At 40.9% G+C, this 20,266-nt stretch overlaps 1 protein-coding gene across 4 annotated transcripts in view; it reads right to left on the reverse strand.

Moving 5' to 3' along the window:
- Ralgapa2 (Ral GTPase activating protein catalytic alpha subunit 2) overlaps positions 1–20,266 on the reverse strand; it is a 270,234-nt gene that overhangs the window by 59,641 nt on the left and 190,327 nt on the right. For all 4 annotated transcript variants that reach the window (XM_029536075.1, XM_029536074.1, XM_029536073.1 and 1 more), the window contains one exon: positions 9,746–9,873. In XM_029536075.1, coding sequence (XP_029391935.1) covers positions 9,746–9,873 — 128 coding nt within the window. The remainder of the gene's footprint in view (positions 1–9,745; positions 9,874–20,266) is intronic.

Below are 20,266 nucleotides of genomic sequence, written 5' to 3' on the forward strand. Positions count from 1 at the left end.
AGCGCTTCCTCCCAACTCCTTTCTAATTGAGATGCAAATGCATCTCTCTGGCTGATTACACTTCCCTTAAAGCAACTGACGAATGCAGCTGGAAGTGGAGTGTGCAGACTCTCCAACAAGTGATTTCAGCTGTCAGTATTTGCATGCTTGTCCTAGATCAGCCTACTGCCTACTGGTCTCAGAACTTTCTTTGGGCTTATGTGCGTAAAATTTACACACATTAATAATTACAAAAAAAAAATCCACCCCGCCCCAGCAACCTACTTATAGGGCTCTAGGATCTGGAACAACAAAATGCAGTGCTTTCTGGCCATTTTCCTTTAAGCCTTAACTGGGCTTGTCTGTCCCTCCTTCCTGAAGGTCTAAGCTGTGGTGGCCACAGTAGGTCTCTCCTTGTAAGTTTTCAGACTTTAAGTATCTTTGAGCTCAATCTTTCTCCCTAAATACTTATGGCTCTATGAAAACTGATCTTTATGTTGCATTCACATCGCTCAAGAGTCTATTCATTTCAAAATAAAAAGTCCCTCAATAACTTTTAGGGGAGATATCTGAAATCTATCAAACACTCATGTACAAGGGCTGAACCTAGGACTTTACATGTTAAGAAAGTGCTCTACCACTGTGTTGGCTTGTCTTATGTCAACTTGACAAAAACTAGAATTATCCGAAGGGAGGGAATCTCAATCGTGATGAATCCATAAGATTCAGCTGTAAGCCATTCTCTTAACTAGTGATTGATGGGGAGGGCCCGGCCCATGGTAGGTGGTTCCATCCTTTGGCTGGATTTTGTAAGAAAGCAGGCTGAGCAAGTCATTAGGGGCAAGCCAGTAAGCAGCATCCCTCCACGGCCTCTACATCAGCTTCTGCCTCCAGGTTCCTGCCCTGTGTGAGTTCTTGTGCTGACTTCCTTAGGTGATGAACAGGGATACGGAAATCTGAGCCAAATAAACTCCTTCCTCCCCTACTTACTTTTTTGGTAGTGGTGTTTCATCACAGTGATAAACCCTAAGACAACCACTTAGCTAAAACCCCAGCTATTAAATTGTTTTGAACACAATAAAAGGAAACATGTATTAACATAATCATCCAATAAAAGAAAATTTCATATAACATCTAGTTTTTTCAAGAAGTTTTCCAACTTTTCAAAAGCCCGGTTATGCTTTTTTTCAAATGTGCTTCTGTGGCCAGTCCCTCCTACCAGGCACCAGGCATTGCAGGTGCTTTGAGTGTTTAGGACAGAGCTGGAATGGAAAAGCAGGGCTTACAAGGTACACACATATGTAGATGTACACATAGGCTGTATGTGGACCCACTTTTCACTGGAGACAATGGATGCTCCTAACTCTGGGGAAAAAAAATGCAGTGTTATAAAGCATTTGTTTTTTATCTTTTGATACCATTTCCCAAAATGAGTTTACCAAATGAATGTCTTGTTCACTGCCCTGCCCTCAGTCCCACCACCTTTACATACATAGGCATAATGTACCAGGACTTAAGAGGGAGAGTGAAAGTAAGGAAAAGAAAACAAGGTCCGCCCTGGGAATTTCACAGTACACTTCTGCATTCCCAACTCGGAAGTGACTGGATCTTGGCTCCTAAGTCAAGGGAACAAAAAGACTGTGTGGGTCAGATGGTGAGTGAGGATGAGAATCTACACCACAGCAGAGACCCACAAGGAGCATGTGGGATGGGGTGCAGCAAAGTGACCCAGAGGCCAGCAGAGTGGGAAGCAACACCCCCCCACCCCCCACTCCCCGCCCATGACAGCCTGCAGTGAGCCAGGGTGAGCCAGTTGAGAAAGTGGCCAAGAGAGGAAGAGCCCTGGCTCTTGTGGATATTTCCTAAGGCACAGCACCAGCCTGGTTTCTTACAGACTATAGAATGTTTAATGTTCTTGAGATTGGGCCTTTTCAACTGTCACTGCACACCAAAAATAGCAAAATGGTTACTCTGACTTCACGAAAACTTCCCCTGCTTCCTACAGGGTTCCTTTCTGGGCAGCTTCGATTCTAAGAAGCAGCCGGTTAGCATATGGCAGGGATTCTACACAAGCTACTGAAGGAGACACCTCCTGCCCTTTACTATTGACTAGGTACAGAGTAAACATTCCTGTCATGTAACTCCCAGCTGGGATCTTCAGGTCGTCATACCTGAGGCTTGGAAGCCCTTCCTTATGGGGATCAGGCTGCCACCACTAACTGGGTTTCTAGCTGAACAGGGTCCTGCTTTACTGTTGGGGCCAAAACTCACCATGATGAACAATGATGGTGAAGACAGTTCAATGGGATACACACTGGTACACACTGGTATATACTGCTTTTACCGATAACCTAATACTATAACATGAGGACTCACTACAGTCCTAACTCCATGTCTTCTTCTGACCTCTGCAGGCTCCTGGTATACATACATGCATACAGCAAAACACCCATATCACAAAACAGTGGTTTTTAACCTTCCTGATGCTGAGACCCTTTAAATACAGCTCCTCATGTTATGGTGGCATTATTTTTGCTGATGCTTCATAACTATAATTTTGCTACTGCTATGAATCATAATGGAAAATATCCGTGCTTCCCAATGGTCTTAGGTGACCCCTGTGACAGGGTTGTTTCATCCTTTAAAGAAGTCATGACCACAGCTTGAGACCCACTCACATAAAATACTCTTAAAAAAAAAAAAAAATCTACATTAAAAAAAATGCAGTCTTGCTGTTTTTCACTGTGATGACAACCTTCAGTTTTGTGTTTTGGTAACACAGGGAAGCCAAGTGCAGTTCAAACAAAGCCCATCTGTAGGCAGGATTTGGAATGCAGGCAGCAGGCAGCTGGTTTGCCAGTTTTGGGCTCTGACTGACTGCATGACACTGAGCTGAAGATGCTCGGTGGCTGCCTTGACCCACTGGTCTCAGTTCTGCGGACCAGTGCCTCTCTAACTTCCCAGGGCCTAGAGATGACACCTTCTTGCCTTCTTGTTTTGTTTTGTTTTGTTTTGTTTTTTTCCCTCAGAGACAGGGTTTCTCTGTGTAGCCTTGGCTGTCCTGGAACTCAGGCTGTAGACCAGGCTGGCCTCGAACTCAGAAATCCGCCTGCCTCTGCCTCCCAAGTGCTGGGACTAAAAGTGTGCGCCACCACACCTGGCTCTCCTCCTTTAATCTTAATGTGCAGATTTTAAACACAAATTTATCAGAATCCAACTTCCTGGGCAAGTACTTTGGTTGCTCTTTCATGCTTTCCCTTTTTCTTCTTCAGGGAAATAATTTAAATTTTATCTACCTATTTATTTGTTTGTTTAGAGACAGGTCTCTCATGTCCTAGACTGGCTTTGGATTTGTTGTGAAGCTGAAAGTAACCTTAAACTCCTGACATCCTACCTCCCCCACCTCTAGAGTGCTAGGACTATAGGTGCGAGCCCCCACATGCCACATACTTTAAACTTTATAATTTAAAGATCTCATTATTAGGAATTTTCCATTTCTTATTTCTTGTTTTTTCTTAAGTCTTCCCTTTACCCATGGGAAAATGTAGCACTTGGCCCTCTCAACTTTAGTTTTTGCACTGCTTCCCATGTGTCTAGAGGACAGTCCTATTTCCGCTTTCTCTCACTCATATACACACTCTAGTACAAACCCACTATTCCCTGCAATACTCAGAGTCACAACATTCTTTCAGACTGTTAAGAAATGAATCCTATGTGCTGAATTTTGTGTTTTGCTTCTTGTTTTCTGAAAGATGAGACTAGCTGCCAGTCAAGAATGTGGCACATATTCGTTGCCTATAGTAGGATGCACTTTAGAGTCCATATCATGCAGTAGAGCCAGCCATTACAAGTTTTTGTTGTAGGACTGTTTAGGAACCCTGATTCCTCAAGTATCACCCATGCTTTCCAGCTCCAGCATGGTGCCTGCCATTCAGTCTGTTTCAGTTTAGTTTCCTCTCATTAATTTCCCATCCATAAGCACTTGATCCCAACCAGAAGTGTCTTCCCTTTTTTCGGAAACTACCTGATATGTCTTGACTTTCCCCTTTTTGGTAACTCAGTTTTCAGTCCTCTTACACTCAGTTTTCTCCTTCTATATACAAACTCTAGTATAAACCCACCACCTTCAGCATAGACCTGAGACTATTGGCCCCAGTGATGGACGAAGCCAACTACTAGTATACATCTTGAGTGGCCAGTTTGTTGAAAGCAATGCTTCCTCTCTCTCCTCGGGCTTCCCTTTTCTTATGTCTCTATGGTGGCTACCTCTTCCTTCAAAACCTATTCTTTCATTGTTCCACAGAACTTTGTCTATGGGTATACATTGGATCAGCACAGCCCCTGCATAGGTTCCAACTTGTCCCCTTGCCACTGCTACAGACAGACCCTGCCTGTTCTCTCCCAGACAGAACTCCTTCCACAGCTCTGTACAGGCTCTTGCTGCCTCTGTCTTTGCTGTGTGCCTGTTCCTGCACGTGCCTATTCTACGCTCTGCCATATGGAAGCATCTGTTATTCTCAAATGTAATGGGCTTTCATAGCCTAGTCCATAAGCAAACAGTGTCCTCTCTCCCTTGGAATATCTTATTCACATTTATATTCTGAGTGGTTAGGATGGTGCCTGGCACATGGCAGGAAGGCTGCAAATGCTGACACATGCATAATTGGTTGTGCATGGTGAAATAGAACACATGGTATGGCTTGATTTCCTTTCTACAGTGAGGGGAGATGGGCAGAAGAAATCAAAGGTCTGTCCTGGAAGAAGAGCTCAGGATCCCACTGGAGAAGAAAGAACTTGGGTTGTTAGAACTTTAAAGGGAAGGGTCATTTTTGAAGCCATGTAAATTAGGAGCAGAATCTAGGAATGCGATTAATCTCATATATCTAAGAGAGAGGCTCTAGTATTACCATATGCTCAAGTACCTGTTATCTAACAATGAAAGCTAATTTCACTTGTGACAGAACAAGGCATAAAACTACCTTTTTGTAGGCACACCAGCTCTCTCCATCAAACATGGATAATTCCAGAGTAGAGATAGCATGTTAAACCAAGACCATTGTTCTACTGAAGTGGACATTTATTCTAGAAAACCACCATCTGCTTGATTTGGAGTGAACTCCTCCTAATGGGCGCGTTGCATATGGCAAGGGAACCTTTTCGCTGAGACAAGTTATCTCAGGAGGAGAATGAAAGCCCGTGGCTCAAACGCTTATAGAAACTTCTATCAGCAGCTCACAGTTTCATTTTGGAATGTTTAGCTGGCTTGGGAACTGTAAACATAACATGTGGCAAGCTTCCCATTTACTGTGCTCTAGGCAGAGGAGCAGGCCCTGCTCGTCTGCGAGCGATGGAAGAGGCAGATGGTAGGTGTGTTGGCTCTCACTATTCAGCCGTGCAGTGACCACGGGACGGAAGCATGCTTGACAGATTTGATTCAGCCCACTGTGGAGGTTACTGGAAGGCACACGAGGGCTGGGCTGAGCCGTTAGAGGGCGCTTTCCATACACAGTCCTACTGTGGGCACATTTTTGTTTTTTTAAATTATGGCAGAAGAGACAACGATATTTTTCAGTCTTCTATGTGCCTCTGCCACACAGTTCCAACTGTTTGATCATTAGCCAAGAGAACTGCACATAAGAACTCCTTTGACCCAAAGCTAGATTTCCTGCTAAAAAACAAAACAAAACAAAACAAAACAAAAAGCCCCAAAAGACAATTTTTTCTGGCAGTACTTCCAATCCCCAGTTAATCAGAAGTACATTAAAAAAAAATTACAGAGTCAGAGTGATACTTAACCGCTCACATTTTTACTTTTAGTTAAAATTTACACGAAACTGGATCCCAATCAAGTTTATTCTAAGGAAGTGGAAGTGAAACACTGACGACCTGGGGAAGGAACGGAGAGGCAGAAGTAACTACATAATTTCACTGGCTGTCTGCTTCGGGGTCATCAGGCTCAACATGGGCCAGCAAGCAGTCACTACACAAAAAAGCAAGTGGCCCCAGGTAAAGGATTTACGAAGGTCTGGACGACATGACTGTTGTTCATAGAATGGCCTAGAAAGTGTGGGACACAGATATGAACAGAGTAGCTTGTCAATGTTCTATTTCACAATTGTAATCTAAATAGTAGAAGCAAAACAAGGACGCAGGGTGGTTTAAAAAGGTCTGGATGACAAACGAAAATTTTTTGTTATTGTTCAGCTTGGTGACTTGCATCTCAAGGGAGCAGGGAGCAGTAATTCCTCCTCTGATATTTGGTCTTGAAGTGAAGTTTTCTTCTAGGGCAGCACACCCAGGCTGCTTCCTTCCTTAACGAGCCTGGGTTCATACCAATACAGCTTTGCCAAGGGATATATTGCCAGGCTTTGGGGGGGGAAAAAACCCAAAAAACCAAAAAACATCTATCAATGCCTGACATTTGGAGCCAAAGTTCCTCAACATGTTCTGGGGATTTCAGGATGGGTTACAGGCAGGGCTTCAGGGCCACACAGAACAGCTGGCCCTAAGAACAGTTTCCTCAGTGACCAAGATTTCATAAAAGCGGAGAGGTTACACTCTTCTATTCTACCAAAGCATAACTTGCAGTGAATGGGGAAAGAAAGCAGCAGTGAAAGGCCAGAGAGCCATGAACAACCACAGGGCCCTATCACACCCTCTCTCAGCTGTGTTCCCCCTTGGAACAGCCAATCACCTGCTCTGCAAACTGTCACAGCAGGAGAGAGATTACAGGGTGACCCAGGTTTCCCTTGCTGCCACTTATTCCTTGCTTAACAACAACTAACAAAGAGAGGGGTGCTAAAATACGCAGACAGGAAGAACAAAGTAGATACAGATGAAAAGGTTTTGTGAAGTTTTTTTTTTAACTAAGAACAAAACATATGTGCACAATGAGCTATGGTATATGAATTGCAAAATTCTATTGATTCCAGGTGATGAGTTGAAAGCTTATAGATTTGCTATCAAGTTTGTATTATATAATTTAGAATGACAAAAATCACTACAAACAATTTAATATTTAACACTCCTTTGAGTGACACTAAGCACAAATGTAAGAACACTTTAAATTGGGAGACAGCAGAAAAATAGAGAGTGCTTATACTTCAGGACCTTTCAAGGAACTTTCTCTTCTATTTTAAAAGGCGCCACTGCTCAGACTAAACCATGGCACTCCCTATCCAAGGCAGGGCTGATCTCTCCCCCAGGGTCTGCACAGGCTTATAGGAGGTGCTGGCTCCCACACTCCTTGCCTATCCACTGTCTGTCAAATCAGGCAGCCCTGGCTAGATCCTTTAGCATGCTGTTCTAAGATGAGAACTCTGAGAAACTTCTTTTGGGGATCACCTAGAATACCATTCCCACCACAGCTGACTTTTGGGTTCATCACAGGCACCCTGATGGACCTGAACATGTACGGGACTAACATAAAACAATGTGAACCTCCTCAACGCACTCAATCTTGGGCATCCATGCTCCTAAAGACAGCTTCCTTCTAATTCTCCAGGTTCTGCCCAAGTATGTTCTCCTTGGAGAGGCCCCTCTTGTCTTGACTCTTGTTTACCCCAACTCTCAGTTTCACTTGTTCACAAAAGAGAAGGGAACCAGTTAGCCTGTGTACTCCTTGGGTATTATCTCTGAAATGTGTGAACAAGGACTGGGCTCCTGGGTCCCTGAGGTGCTGCGGTAGCCCCAGCGTCTAGCACTGGACTTGGCAGACAGTCCACAGGAAATGTTTGTTTGGTAAATGAATAAATGCAATTAGTACTCATAATTAGGACTGGTTAGAGTATTTAGTGTTTTTCAAAATTCAAATATCAGACTTATGTCAATAAAGCAGCAAGTTCCAGACATCAGCTATGACACTGAAGCAGTTCAGGTGTTCCCCAAAGTGCACTGTGAACCTCAGTGTCCTAATGAACATTAAGGGAGCAGCTGGTTATTAATAGCTGGCACTGGCACACGTATACAGTTGAAAAACATAGTGAAGATGTTTAAAGTACAGAAATCTCCCCTGCCGCCCTCCCATTTCTTCATTCTTATTAGAGTCTTTACTTCTGACCAGAATATCGACAGTTTGCATATAGAAATAGTTGCTAAATGAGCATGAGGTATTCTGTACAAGTTTTTCTATCTGGATAAAAAAAGTGAGCATATTATCTGATTTACTGTTTTAGATTATTTATTTGATTAGCATAAATAAATTAAATATAAAAGAAAAATATTTAAAGCTTGATAATGATGAGTATAATAGGCTTTATTATTATTTTTTCTCCTTTTTATACTAAGTTGTCCTCTAAGATGTCAAATCATCCATTTTATGAGCTATTTTAGGGTTCTGGCACCTACAATCCTGATGTGACTTCCTTGAGGCTTTTAAGGAGATTCTGATCATTATCTTTTCAACTTTTAAAAATACTGTTTTTTGTGACTGCTCCAATGGTACCTCATTATTGATCAGTAAAATAACAAAGCTTTTATTTTGTGATAAGTGATTTGTGATTGATAAGTGAGAGGGTGACATGATTAAAAAAAAAATCACAGTGGACTGCTACAAAATAGAATTTTCTTGTTTCAAAGGACTTTTGTTGCCTTGATCCAAGATCCTTGACTGACAGGTGTCTAGCTCATCTCAGCTCATATGCTGACTGACAGACCAATTGCTGGACAGGTCTTTCTTATGTTTGCTATAAAGCTCCTCTAAGTTGCAATTTATGTAAAATAAGAAGTCCATGCTGGAGGCAGAACCACAGCAGCTATAGATTTCGTCTGGAGTTTTCTGGAAACCTCTGCAGAGAAGGCTGCCTCCAAACCCTTCCACCAGCCTGGACGAAGCAGGAGAGTGTGCAGGAGGGAAGGATGCAGCCTGGCCCCCGGGGAGGGACCAGATGGGACTCAATAGCTCCTTTCTACTACTAATTTCTACGATAATTTAAAGTTGCCACATGGCATATATATATTTTTAAATCCAAAGGCAGGATATTAGTCAAGAAATGACCACTATTTTAATGAAAGGTATTTCTCACAAACTGTATTTCTTTACATGTTATTTCTTATTCACCCTTTACCCAGTAATGCATCACTTATAATCAGGTGGGAGAAGACTATGGAGAAAGGTCAAATGGAATGTGTTTTTAATCATTATCAATACCAATTAGAAACAAAGAGATTCTAAGTTTTATTAGCAAGTTAGATGGTTTTGGTAGCAGTTTTATAAAGTCACTCATGTTAGTTTCTTTTTCTTATAGTGAGAGATATGTGGATTTAAGGATTATACATGCCAATTAGTGCTTGAGAGAATACTTATAAATGCGAAATGACTCCCTCTCCTGAGTCAGGTATAATTGCTTCTTCCTTCATCCTTCTGAACCCTCTGCATTTTTCAGGTGTTGTGTGCAGTTTCTGATTTATTAGTCATTTCCTTTGCTTCTGCTTTCTGATGCTCTGAATAAGATTTTCAACAACTTGTTACATATTCCTCTTTCCACGCAGTGAAATGTGACTCTAGATAGAAGAGACTAACCCTGGGAAAAATCCCGAGAAGCGATGAGCTTGAACATCATAGCAGCTGCAGCCTTTCAGACACAGACTAGTGAACCAAGTAGGAAAACAGACTATATTTGATGCAGCACAATATCACTGCATTTCATAGAAATCAACAAACTGAACTGCAGCTTGGGCCTGAAGCCCACTTACCTCTCCTGAAAGCTTGCCAGGAATCTCACCCTGGGGAGGGTTAATAAGTTACATATTTACAGCAAAAAGATACAAGCTCTGATAGAGTGGGATGAGGCACTTCACCGCTCTGCTGGCATTGATGCACGTGGCACAGATAAGGCTTGGCAGCAGCTTCCCACTCACGATCGCTCCGTCGAACAGAGGCCCAAAGAATGGAACCTGAGGATTCAAAACAGAAAAAAACCAATGCTCAAACCCAGCAGGAGTTAAGACAGACATAAGAGAATGTGCTCGATGCAGAAGACTGGGGATGAATACATAAGCTGTCATCCAGACAGACAAACCTTTTCAGAGCTAGTTGAGGGCTTTCAAGTCAAAGAACACAGCATAGTTCCACCAGGTTCTTCCATGAGAACTTTCTGTAAGGCCTTGTAAATGGCAAATTATCCAGTGCCTCCCGACTACCTATGCTGCCATTCACAGAAGTGGCATTATTCCTTTCAGGCCTGTGCCATCGTACAGTGCCTGGTACACAAATGTCCTTCACTCCACTCTCTTACAAACAGTCTTCATTTTCTTGAATCACCCATCCTCTGCTTCCAAGATCCTACATTATCTTCATTCCTTTCTACTTTTAAGAGAAGCTTGGCTTTCTTTCGCTGGATCCATTTCCACCATGTGGGCAAACCACAGTGTTCATGAATGTCTTTTTTTGATTTTTTTTTTTTTCATTTCTCCTCCTTTCCTCTTTATTAGATTTTCATTCTCTAACATGGAGATTGTAAACTCTGTGAGATTTGGGACTGGAATTGGTTAGTAACTCTTATATACATCTACAATTTCTCTTGATTTTTTTCACAAATTTACACAATATTTAATACATGATAGGCCTTTCATTCTAATCTATTCTCTAAAGTGGCATGTGAAGAACAGACACATAAAAATCTCTCCTATAACCTAACTCAAACATACAGTATATGATATATAAAACAGAAGATAATACAGAAAAGTACAAAGAACTTTCAGAGAATACATATCTCCAATTATATCAAAATAGGAGGGGCGGCTTTAAGCTAGATGTTTCATTAAAAGTCTATAGGAGATGGAAGAATGAAAAACGAACTATGAGGACAGTGAGAAGAACAGTCCAGGAAGCATAACAACAGCAATCCAGACTGTGATAGGAATGGGACTCATGTGTAAGCAAAGGCAGAAGAGCCATAGTTCCTACAGCCAAGTCAGGAGAAGGAAGTCCAGGAGGGAGAGAAGTCAGTTAGGGAAGCCTTGTAGGAAACTGTAAGAATTCTCAGTTTTTACTCTAAGGAAGATAGAAGCCTTCAACAGAGTTTTAGGGAAGTGGAGAATACCATCTAACCTACATTTGTGTATATGTGGTATGTTTGCATGTTTGTGGATGTAGGCACATATGTATATGTATGTATATGCAAATAGAGGAGACCAGAGATTAACACTGGTTGTCTTGCTCAATCACACTCCACCTTGTTCTGTGGAGAAGGAGTCTCTCACTGAATCTGAAGCTCACTTAGCATCAACAATCACAGTGATACAGGCCAGTTGTCCCAAAAACCTGGGAGGCTGAGGTGGAGGACCATAACTTCAAAGCTAGTCTAGACAGTATTATCAAAGTATCAACCCCCCCCTCTCTCTCTCTCTCCCTCTCCCCCTCTCTCTGTCTCTCTCTCTCTTTCATACACACACACACACACACACACACACACACACACACAAAGAGAATAAATCTAACAAAAGATATGCATGACAAATATACTTAAAAATACCCAATAATGGTAACATAAATTCATGAAGACCTGAATAAATTCAAAGTACGACCTTCATGGGCTGGAAGTTTTTATACTGTTAGGATATCAATTAATCTGTAGTCAAAATTTAGATTCTAACACAAACTCTAAATTCATACAGAAATGAACTCTAAATTCATACAGAAATGAAAAGACAGAAATTAGCTATGACACTAATGAGATGATTTATACTATCTGAGTTTGAGGAATAAATATAAAATTACAGTAATTAAGATATTAAAACATTAATATCAGGATAGATAAATTGACAGATGAAAATATACAGCCCAAGAATAGAAGCACATATTATGGCAACTGTTCCACAGTAAGGCAGGACATTTCTGGAAAAGGAAGTTTGTTTCGATAAAGACTCTGGAACAAAGGGAGAGAGGTACGAAAAAATGAAACCTGATCTCCGTTTTATCACACACAAAAATCTGAGCTGGATTATAAACAGGAACATTAACACTAGTCCTACAAAAGAGCAGACGAGATGGCTCGGTAGGGAAGGGCACTTGCTGCCCTGACTCATGGCCAGCGTTGACTTCCAAAGCACACTGCAGAAGGATGAACTGATTTTTACAAGTTCCCCCTTACCTCCACAAGTGTGCTGTACCATGCGCTAGAATCATAAAGCATCATCACCATGATAAATACATCCCAAGAAGATACGAGTGAGTTTCCATTAAAAATTAATGTATGAAATGAGGAAAGTAAGTTGCTCATTTCAGAAGATGGCTTTAGAATAAGTGTTTCATTAAATTCAAAATCTATTTATAAAAAATTCTTAGCTATTGAATAAAAGAGAACTTCATTAAATGTATATGTTGGGCATTTGAGTATCTTTGCTTTTGTGGCTTGCTGCCATTGTATTGTTTCCTGTCTTATAGTTGTGCTCTGAATATAGTTTCCGGGATAGTTTGTAAGACAAACAAAAAACACAAAACAAAACAAAACAAAACAAGCAACCTTCACTAAACATTTAGTGAACAATGGCAATAGTGAAACACTGCTTGATACATCAGAGTGAATTAGAGAACATGTCCATTAGTGAGTTTTACCAGGATAAGAAAGAAAGGAAGGCGTGTGCGAGAGCGCGTGTGTGTGTGTGTGTGTGTGTGTGTGTGTGTGTGTGTGTATGTGTGTGTAAGTTGGAAGGAAAGAAGCAAAAAGTCCTTATTTCAACTATTCTATCATATAATATAATTATAATAAAGAGTCCTTGGAAATGGTCAGAACTAGACGTCAATAGAGAAAATGACCTCACAAACTTACTTTTCTATCCTCAGCAATAAATGTCCAGAAAAGAAAACAAGAACATATACTATTATTATTAAAATATCACAAAATATGAAGTCCAGAGGAATGGGTCTTTTGTGGTTTTTCAAGACAGGGTTTCTCTGTGTAGCCCTTGCTGTCCTGGAACTCACTCTGTAGACCAGGCTGGCCTCAAACTTAGAAATCTGCCTGCCTCTGCCTCCCGAGTGCTGGGATCAAAGGCGTGTGCCACCACTGCCCTGCAGAATGGGTCTTATAAGGAAAAACAGAGCAAAACCCATGCAAAACTTTCAGAGCAGTAGTCTAAGTAAATGAGAGCATATATTTCTCCTGTATACCTTCTACTATATATGAAGAGAAGACTGAACAGTATTGTTATTTCCTCTCAGAATTCATGGATTCAATGCAGTGCAAGGTTTAGCCTGAACAGCTGGCTACTGAGAACAGCTATACAGAGTTGAAATAGGCTAAGGAAATAAAGGCGTCCTTAGGGAAAGTAGGGCAGGGGTTTGCTTTAGTTGTAGGGAAGCATGTTCTAAGCTACAATATAAGATGAGATAGATACTAGAGCCCCTCACCCAAGACCCACAGAACCAAGGGAGGAGTCCCACCCTCCAATGCTGTACGATGATCACTGACAACTCATTCATGGAGCTACTTGAGACATATGACCCTGAATGGGGGTGATGCTGATTTGTGAGATGTGACATATCCCAGGCTCTGGTGGTGTCTTTGTTTTGTTTGGTTAGTAGAAACTGAAGTCTAGCTCTAGATCTAAGGAGGTGGGCAGGCCTTTCACTTTACTATTGTTCTCCTGTTCCTCTGATGCTAGTCTTTACTTCAGAACCTGGATTCAAATGTTTTATTCATCTAAACATTCTGAACAATTCCTAAGTGCCTTATCCTTGTATGCTGACCAAAGCCATGACTATTAACAAACTGGCTTTCCTTACCAGCTAGCTTCATGTTAGAAAATACCCACAGAGCTCCTGCCATGCCTTTCATGACTAAATGAAACCCATCTCTGGCCGAGGAGAAGTACACACCTAGAAAGTACAGCCGAAACTAAATTAAACCCATCTGGCCACAGTGCAGAACAGGACAGATTTACATCCATTTGACCAGCAGAAACACAAAGGGGGCTTTTTGCTGAGAAGTAGTGATCCCAAAGTTCATGGTACCTGCTACCACTGTAAACAACACCAGCCTATGGGTGTATCTATCTGCTAGGGCAAGGACAATATTTGGGACAAAACTCATTTTGATACATAAGAACTAATCTCCCAAGAACTTTGTTGAAACATTTTGATGCTCCCAAGCAGAGGTGGGCAAATGCTTCACAGACAACCTTGGGTTTTAGGGTCAGACTATTGCTATGCATGAGCCTACTAAAATCTACTCCATGCTGAAAAATGCCTTCTTCCCTGGTTGGCCAGTTAGACAGGTATTGCACTCATAACAAATTCATGGCCATGATTTTGTGTCTGGCTGTCTGGCACTGTCTTTATCATACAAGAAGACAGTAATGTAATGTAAAGATATAGGATTTGAGTTTCTGCTGAGCCTCTCATGTTTGTCTTTCCAGTGGATACAGGATGGACACTTGGAAGCACACAAATATGAAGAGACCTTCAATAGTATGCATCTATATACAAAGGATACAGATACAATTTTTAGGTGGTCCTTGAAAGTTAGATGGCTAGAGACCAAAATGGCAAAGTCAGATAGAGAATTTATGCTTTCACAGTAGGAGAATACCTGCTTACAGCACAGAACGATGGTTGTAAAGAAGAAGTCTGAGAGGTTAAGAGCCATGGCCATAATAAGCACAATTGCCATGAAAGTGGTAACTGTATGGCAAGGATCAGCACAACTGTGAATTAGGAGATAACTTTAGATTTAGAGCTTAAGTAGAGAGATTATGAAACGCTTCTGCACATGGTGGGTAAGGGGCATGTGGGGATTGGGTAAGAGAGTTCTCAATGGTTTGAGAAAATCAAAACAGCTTTCCCTGTAAACGCTTTGTCAAGGATAACTCTCTACATCACCCAAAAGAGGTTTCACAGCTCTTGCTTCATCTGGACTTAAACAGAACGTTTTAGGGGTTGCTTAGAACTACAGATAATGTGATTTTTCCATATTTCTTACCAGCCTTCTGAGCAAACCTAAAGCAAAAAGTAGTAATGAACAATGATGAAAGAATCATATACAATTTGGGGAATAAAGAAGCATCAATATGAAAGGCCAGAAAGTAACTTCTAGGTAAAGCAGAGACCATACAAACCAGAGGGATGTATGGTCTCCTACTCCAGGGATGCCCAAGGGCAGGACACTATCTGGGATTTCCTGGTAAGATTGGAACCCGTAAGTACCTCTCTATCTCTGAAAGCTACAATGTCTGGTCACAGCTTTCTTTTGGGGGAATTCCACAATCTCACAGGAATTATGAACAGAAAGGGAATATTTATACTTCTGCTTTTAAGCCTGAGATACTGAAGTGAGAGATAGGCAAATCAATTAAAATTTAGTATTAGAAGAGGCTTTTTCTGCTTGGAAAAAAAACCAATGAGATAATTTGTGAAATGTAAACGCATTATATCTGAAGCACTTTCCACGTACTCTGAGGTTCAGGGTATGGCAAGGGAAAACAGGGGTGTCTTCAGGAGTTTACAGCTCTCTTGAAGGGAAACACTTTTAAGGAATGGGCTGCTCAGGAAACAGCTCACTGAATTTGTGCTAGTTTCCTGAAAGATGAGAAAAAGCAGATTTAAATTATTTTGAAGACCCTAAGGGTCTTAGACTGAGTAAATAATTTCCAATGACTAAGCCCTGTTGGGAAACAACACGGCTACTCAATGAATGTCTTAGAAATAAGCTGATTACTTAATTTGTTCCACATATATAATTAGTCTATGGGTTCCAATAGCTTTGGAACATCTGAATTGATAAGGAGTTAGATGGTTGTGGCTGAGTTCTGAGCTTAGAACTGTAATGGAGAGGGTGTCATTTCCCCAACTCTTCTATATCCCCATTTTTACAGAACCCAGTGAAGCCTGCCATGGGTTGCTGCTTTTCTCAAGGTCATCAAAATCAGAATATTGGTCTAGATTCCATTGTGACCCAGGAGGCTCTGCCTGGTTGCCAGCACTCTTCTTGCTTCTTTGATGATGGCCACATAGGATATCTTTCTTTGCTTGTTCTCAAAAGTCAGGTCTGACTCCGGACTTTGCCCTCTCTGCTTCCTACTTGATGGGCTGGAACACCTGCTCCACTGGGTCTCAGCTCAACTATGATAACAGAGGGAGCCTCTCCATCCACAGGAACCACTATGCAATATTCCCTTTACTGCTGATCACTTTTATTGCTCTGAAGTTGACTGACCTTGTTAGCTTACCTTTCTTCTGATGAGTGCTCTATCCTTCATTAGCCTTTATTTCAAGGCTTTTGGTAGGTTGGTAGGTGACTTGTGGGCATTATTTTATTCTATTTATTTATTTATTTATTTATTTATTTATTTATTTATTTATTTTGGTTTTTCGAGGCAGGGTTTCTCTGTGTAGCCCTGGCTGTCCTGGATCTCACTCTGCAGACCAGGCTGGCCTCGAACTCAGAAATCCGCGCCTCCCGAGTGCTAGGATTAAAGGTGTGTGCCACCTCGCCCAGCTATTTTTTTCTTTTTTAATGCACTTCGACAGTGCCTGTATTTTGTTTCTACTGCGAAAACTGAACCTAGGGCATTGTACTCTATGACTGATCTACAATTCTTGCCTGTCTTACTTTTGTTGTTGTTTTTTTGTTTTGTTTTTTTTGAGAGAGGGTTTCTCTATGTAGCCTTGGCTGTCCTGGAACTCACTCTGTAGACCAGGCTGGCCTCCAACTCAGAAATCCGCCTGTCTCTGCCTCCCAAGTGCTGGGATCAAAGGCATGCACCATCACTGCCTGGCGGGGGCTGTCTCACTTTTTAGCTCATATATTTAGAACACTAATTATGAAAGGAAATTATCAATAGTTTTATATTAATATGAGTCATTTTATTTTATTTTATTTTTCATTTCTTGGTCTTCTACTTTTGTCTTCTATGATTTTATCTGAGTATTTTTATGATTCTATTTTTCTTTTCATTTATCATATCAATTACAATTCATATTTTAAACACTTCTTAGAGGTTACCCCAAGTTTTAAATGCTTTTAAAACTAGCCAAAATGTTCCCTTCTTAGGTAGTACAGGGACCATTGCCAATCCCTGAGCTCCATCCTTACATCACTGTTGCTATCTATCTCTTAGAATTATTGTTGCTATTATTATGAGGAATATAGTGTGCATTTCATTTTACCTTCACTTATTCCTTCTCTAAAACACTTGTTTTTTTATCATTGACACGCCATATATCTTCTTGTGTATGCGGTGGTATTTGGGTGTGTGCACATGTACACGTATGAAGGCCAGAGGCCAATGTGTGTCGTCAGCACACACTTTCTCTTTCACAGTACTTTTTTGAAACAGAGTCTCTCACAGACCCTGCAGCTTGCTGACTCGGCTGTGCTGGTTACCCAGTGACCTCCAGAGAACCTTCTCTCTATCATGTTGAACTTAGGTCCCCATGTTTATGTGACAAGCACTCTACTGACAAAGAGCCCCCTATTTTCCCCTTCCATTGGAAGAATTTAACATTTAATGCAAGATAAGCTATGGGCCACAAATTTCCTCAAACACTGTTGCTGTTTGGTTGAGGAACTCTACTTTTGAAGGGTCATTTCCACAGGTGGAGACTTCTGGGTAGTATTTTCTTTCATCACTCAGTGTACAACTTGTCTCTACTTGATAACATGGTTTCTGAAGAGAAATCCTATGTGATGTTACTGTCTGTGTCTCTGTAGCTGCCTGTTTCTCTGGGGCTTCTTTCAACACATCCTGTTTGTTTTTTGCCTCTACCCAGGTGTACTTTGGTATTTATGTGAACTAAAGAAGCTGCTGTATCCCTCATCCCTTCATTGCCTCCTTTGCTTTGTGATACCCATTCCTACTGGAAAACTTATTTACCCAGCCACTTATTTATGTATTTACTACCTATTTCCACATTGCTAGACCAGGCATCAGAAAAAAAAAATATAAAAAAAAAACAAGCAAAGTAAGAAAAAGAGCTGTAGGAACAATTTCCTATGACCTTTAGTAATACGCTTTGAAAGTTCATTTATAACTTTTATTTTATTATTTTTTTAAATAAATAAGTGTTACTGGCCAGGTGTGGTAGCATACACCTTCCATCTAGTGCTTAGGAGGCAGAGGCAGGTAGATTATGTGAGATTCTGCCTCAAAAAAAAAAAAAAAAAAAAAAAAAAGGAAGTGTTATTTATTACAAGCCTTATACAAAAGGAAGAGAAATAAAAACAAAACAAAATGCAAGGTCCTAAACTTTGAGTTTGGCCCAGGAAATATACCTGTTTGGCAGTGGGCTGTGTTTCCTCCCACAGTGGAACTCAGCACACTCCAACACTGGGCAAACTGGCCAGCAGATGTGCACCTGCGTGCAGGGCCTTAGGAGGCTGCCTGTGGAGCCTGGAGTGTGCCTGTCTCCTGGGTCAAAGTGGCCCTTCCTGTTGTGGCCACTCAAGAGTAGAGAATGAGAACCACCTTGCTTCCTGGCACAAAATCTGGGCTGCAGTTTGCTATCTGGTGTACATTCAGCAAAGGAGAGAAGACAAATCCACAAGAGGAAGACAGATGTGTCGAGGACTAAGTAAGAAGCAGGAAAATGGTGCCAACGTTTAAGGAAATTCTGTTGAAAAGCAGATCTCAAAAGCCAAATTCCTGGGAGGTAGGAGCTAAGTTCGTAATAGTACACTGTGCTGCTTCAGGTTTTCTTCTGTCAGTTCTCAAGGCCCTTTTGTAAAATAATGTTCTTTATTCTTTGACATCTGCTTGTGAGTGACTCAATCTTTCAAAAACCGAACAAAAGTGATAATATAAATCCATAGTATCTAGGAAATTCCTCTATTAGCAGTGCCTGTGTATTAGCAAGTTTGATTTCAAAACAATACCTGCAAACAGCTGCCTCTTGACATAGTTCTCATTGCCACTCCTTTACAAAAATCAATGCTAATAACACATGACTCAAGCAGAACACCCTGCAGCAATCCACATAAATTAGTTTAATAAAATCTATTTCTTTGGTATTTTCAATGATCTTTTCTAAGTAAATAACTCAGTATTTTCCAAAGTTAATTTGCTTCATTGAGAATTCTCCAGAATATTGAAGGTATATGATTGAATCTCCAAAGGGTTGTTTGGCTGGGGTAAATATTAAAGAAAATTATAATGTGAAACCAAGATAAATTTACAAAACCACACAGCAAAGGCAAACATGTTTCCTGTATAATGGGGGAACTCCAGCAAGCTTAAAACATTTCCTTGCAAAAGCATAGATGTCCAAGTTGGCCTCTTCTTAGTCTTAAGTGCTTAAATGCTCTTGTGACTTCTGGCACATTAACCTTTGGACTGGCATTTTCTAGGTGCTTGCTCCAGACAGAGGTCCTGAGTTAGGCATCACCCAGAAGAAGGATACATTCCTATACATCTGTACGCACTCATGCATCTCCATTCCACACACCCCAAAGCTACATGAGAGCCAGATACTGGTTTAACAGCACCCTACGGATGGTCAGGATAACTTAAGAAAAGTTAAGAAAAGGCAAGGCAATGGGCCCTTTAAGTCACTCACTTCACTGTCTTGTGGCAAGTCTTTCATGAATGGCTGACAGATAAAAGTAGGCAAAAAAATTTAAGTCTGATAATTATGCATCTCTTTTCTATGATTAAAACTTTATTGTGTCAATATTTATGGAGATAGGAATGGACTTATTTGGAAATCACTTTAACAATGAAATAATGCTGCAAAGCACATTGCTTTTTAAAGAAAAAGGCAGAGGTTCAATACAAAGTTTGTGAAGTGAGCAGACTCTCTCAGCCATGAGGGTTTTGTGTCCTCACACAAGCACACCCATGCTTCTTCAATGTAGCATTTTACAAATGTGGGGCATTATTAAGAAGGGGAGGACTCTGCCAGTCACATAATTTGTATATTTAAGGGTGTGTGTGTATGGAATGAAAAAGCGAAATATGTTAAATTTCAAAGGACTTGGAAGTAATGCTGCCTGTGAGCTTGTATTACAAATAGCCCCACATTATCACATAGGCTATTAATGAGGCCAAGTGAATGAAAGTACAATTTGAATATGCATGACTCTATCCAATGAGCAGGACTTTTGTGTACTGATGAGTTTTTTCCCTCTCCTAAAAGGGATTAAAATGATTCTTAGAGGAGTAAGGCTACCCAGAAATGAGTAAGATAAATGTATTTGGCCACAGAGTCCCACTCTATTCATATGAAATACACAGGTGGGAAAAGACTGCTGCTGACTCCACCTGCAGTCTCTGAAATACATGCAGCTTCTGTCTTCTAAAGGAACAGTCTTCAACTCAAGCAGCTGTATTACTACAATCTCTAAGGACAAAT

This window comes from Mus pahari, chromosome 3, assembly GCF_900095145.1.
Source record: "Mus pahari chromosome 3, PAHARI_EIJ_v1.1, whole genome shotgun sequence".
Classification (NCBI taxonomy): Eukaryota; Metazoa; Chordata; class Mammalia; order Rodentia; family Muridae; genus Mus; species Mus pahari.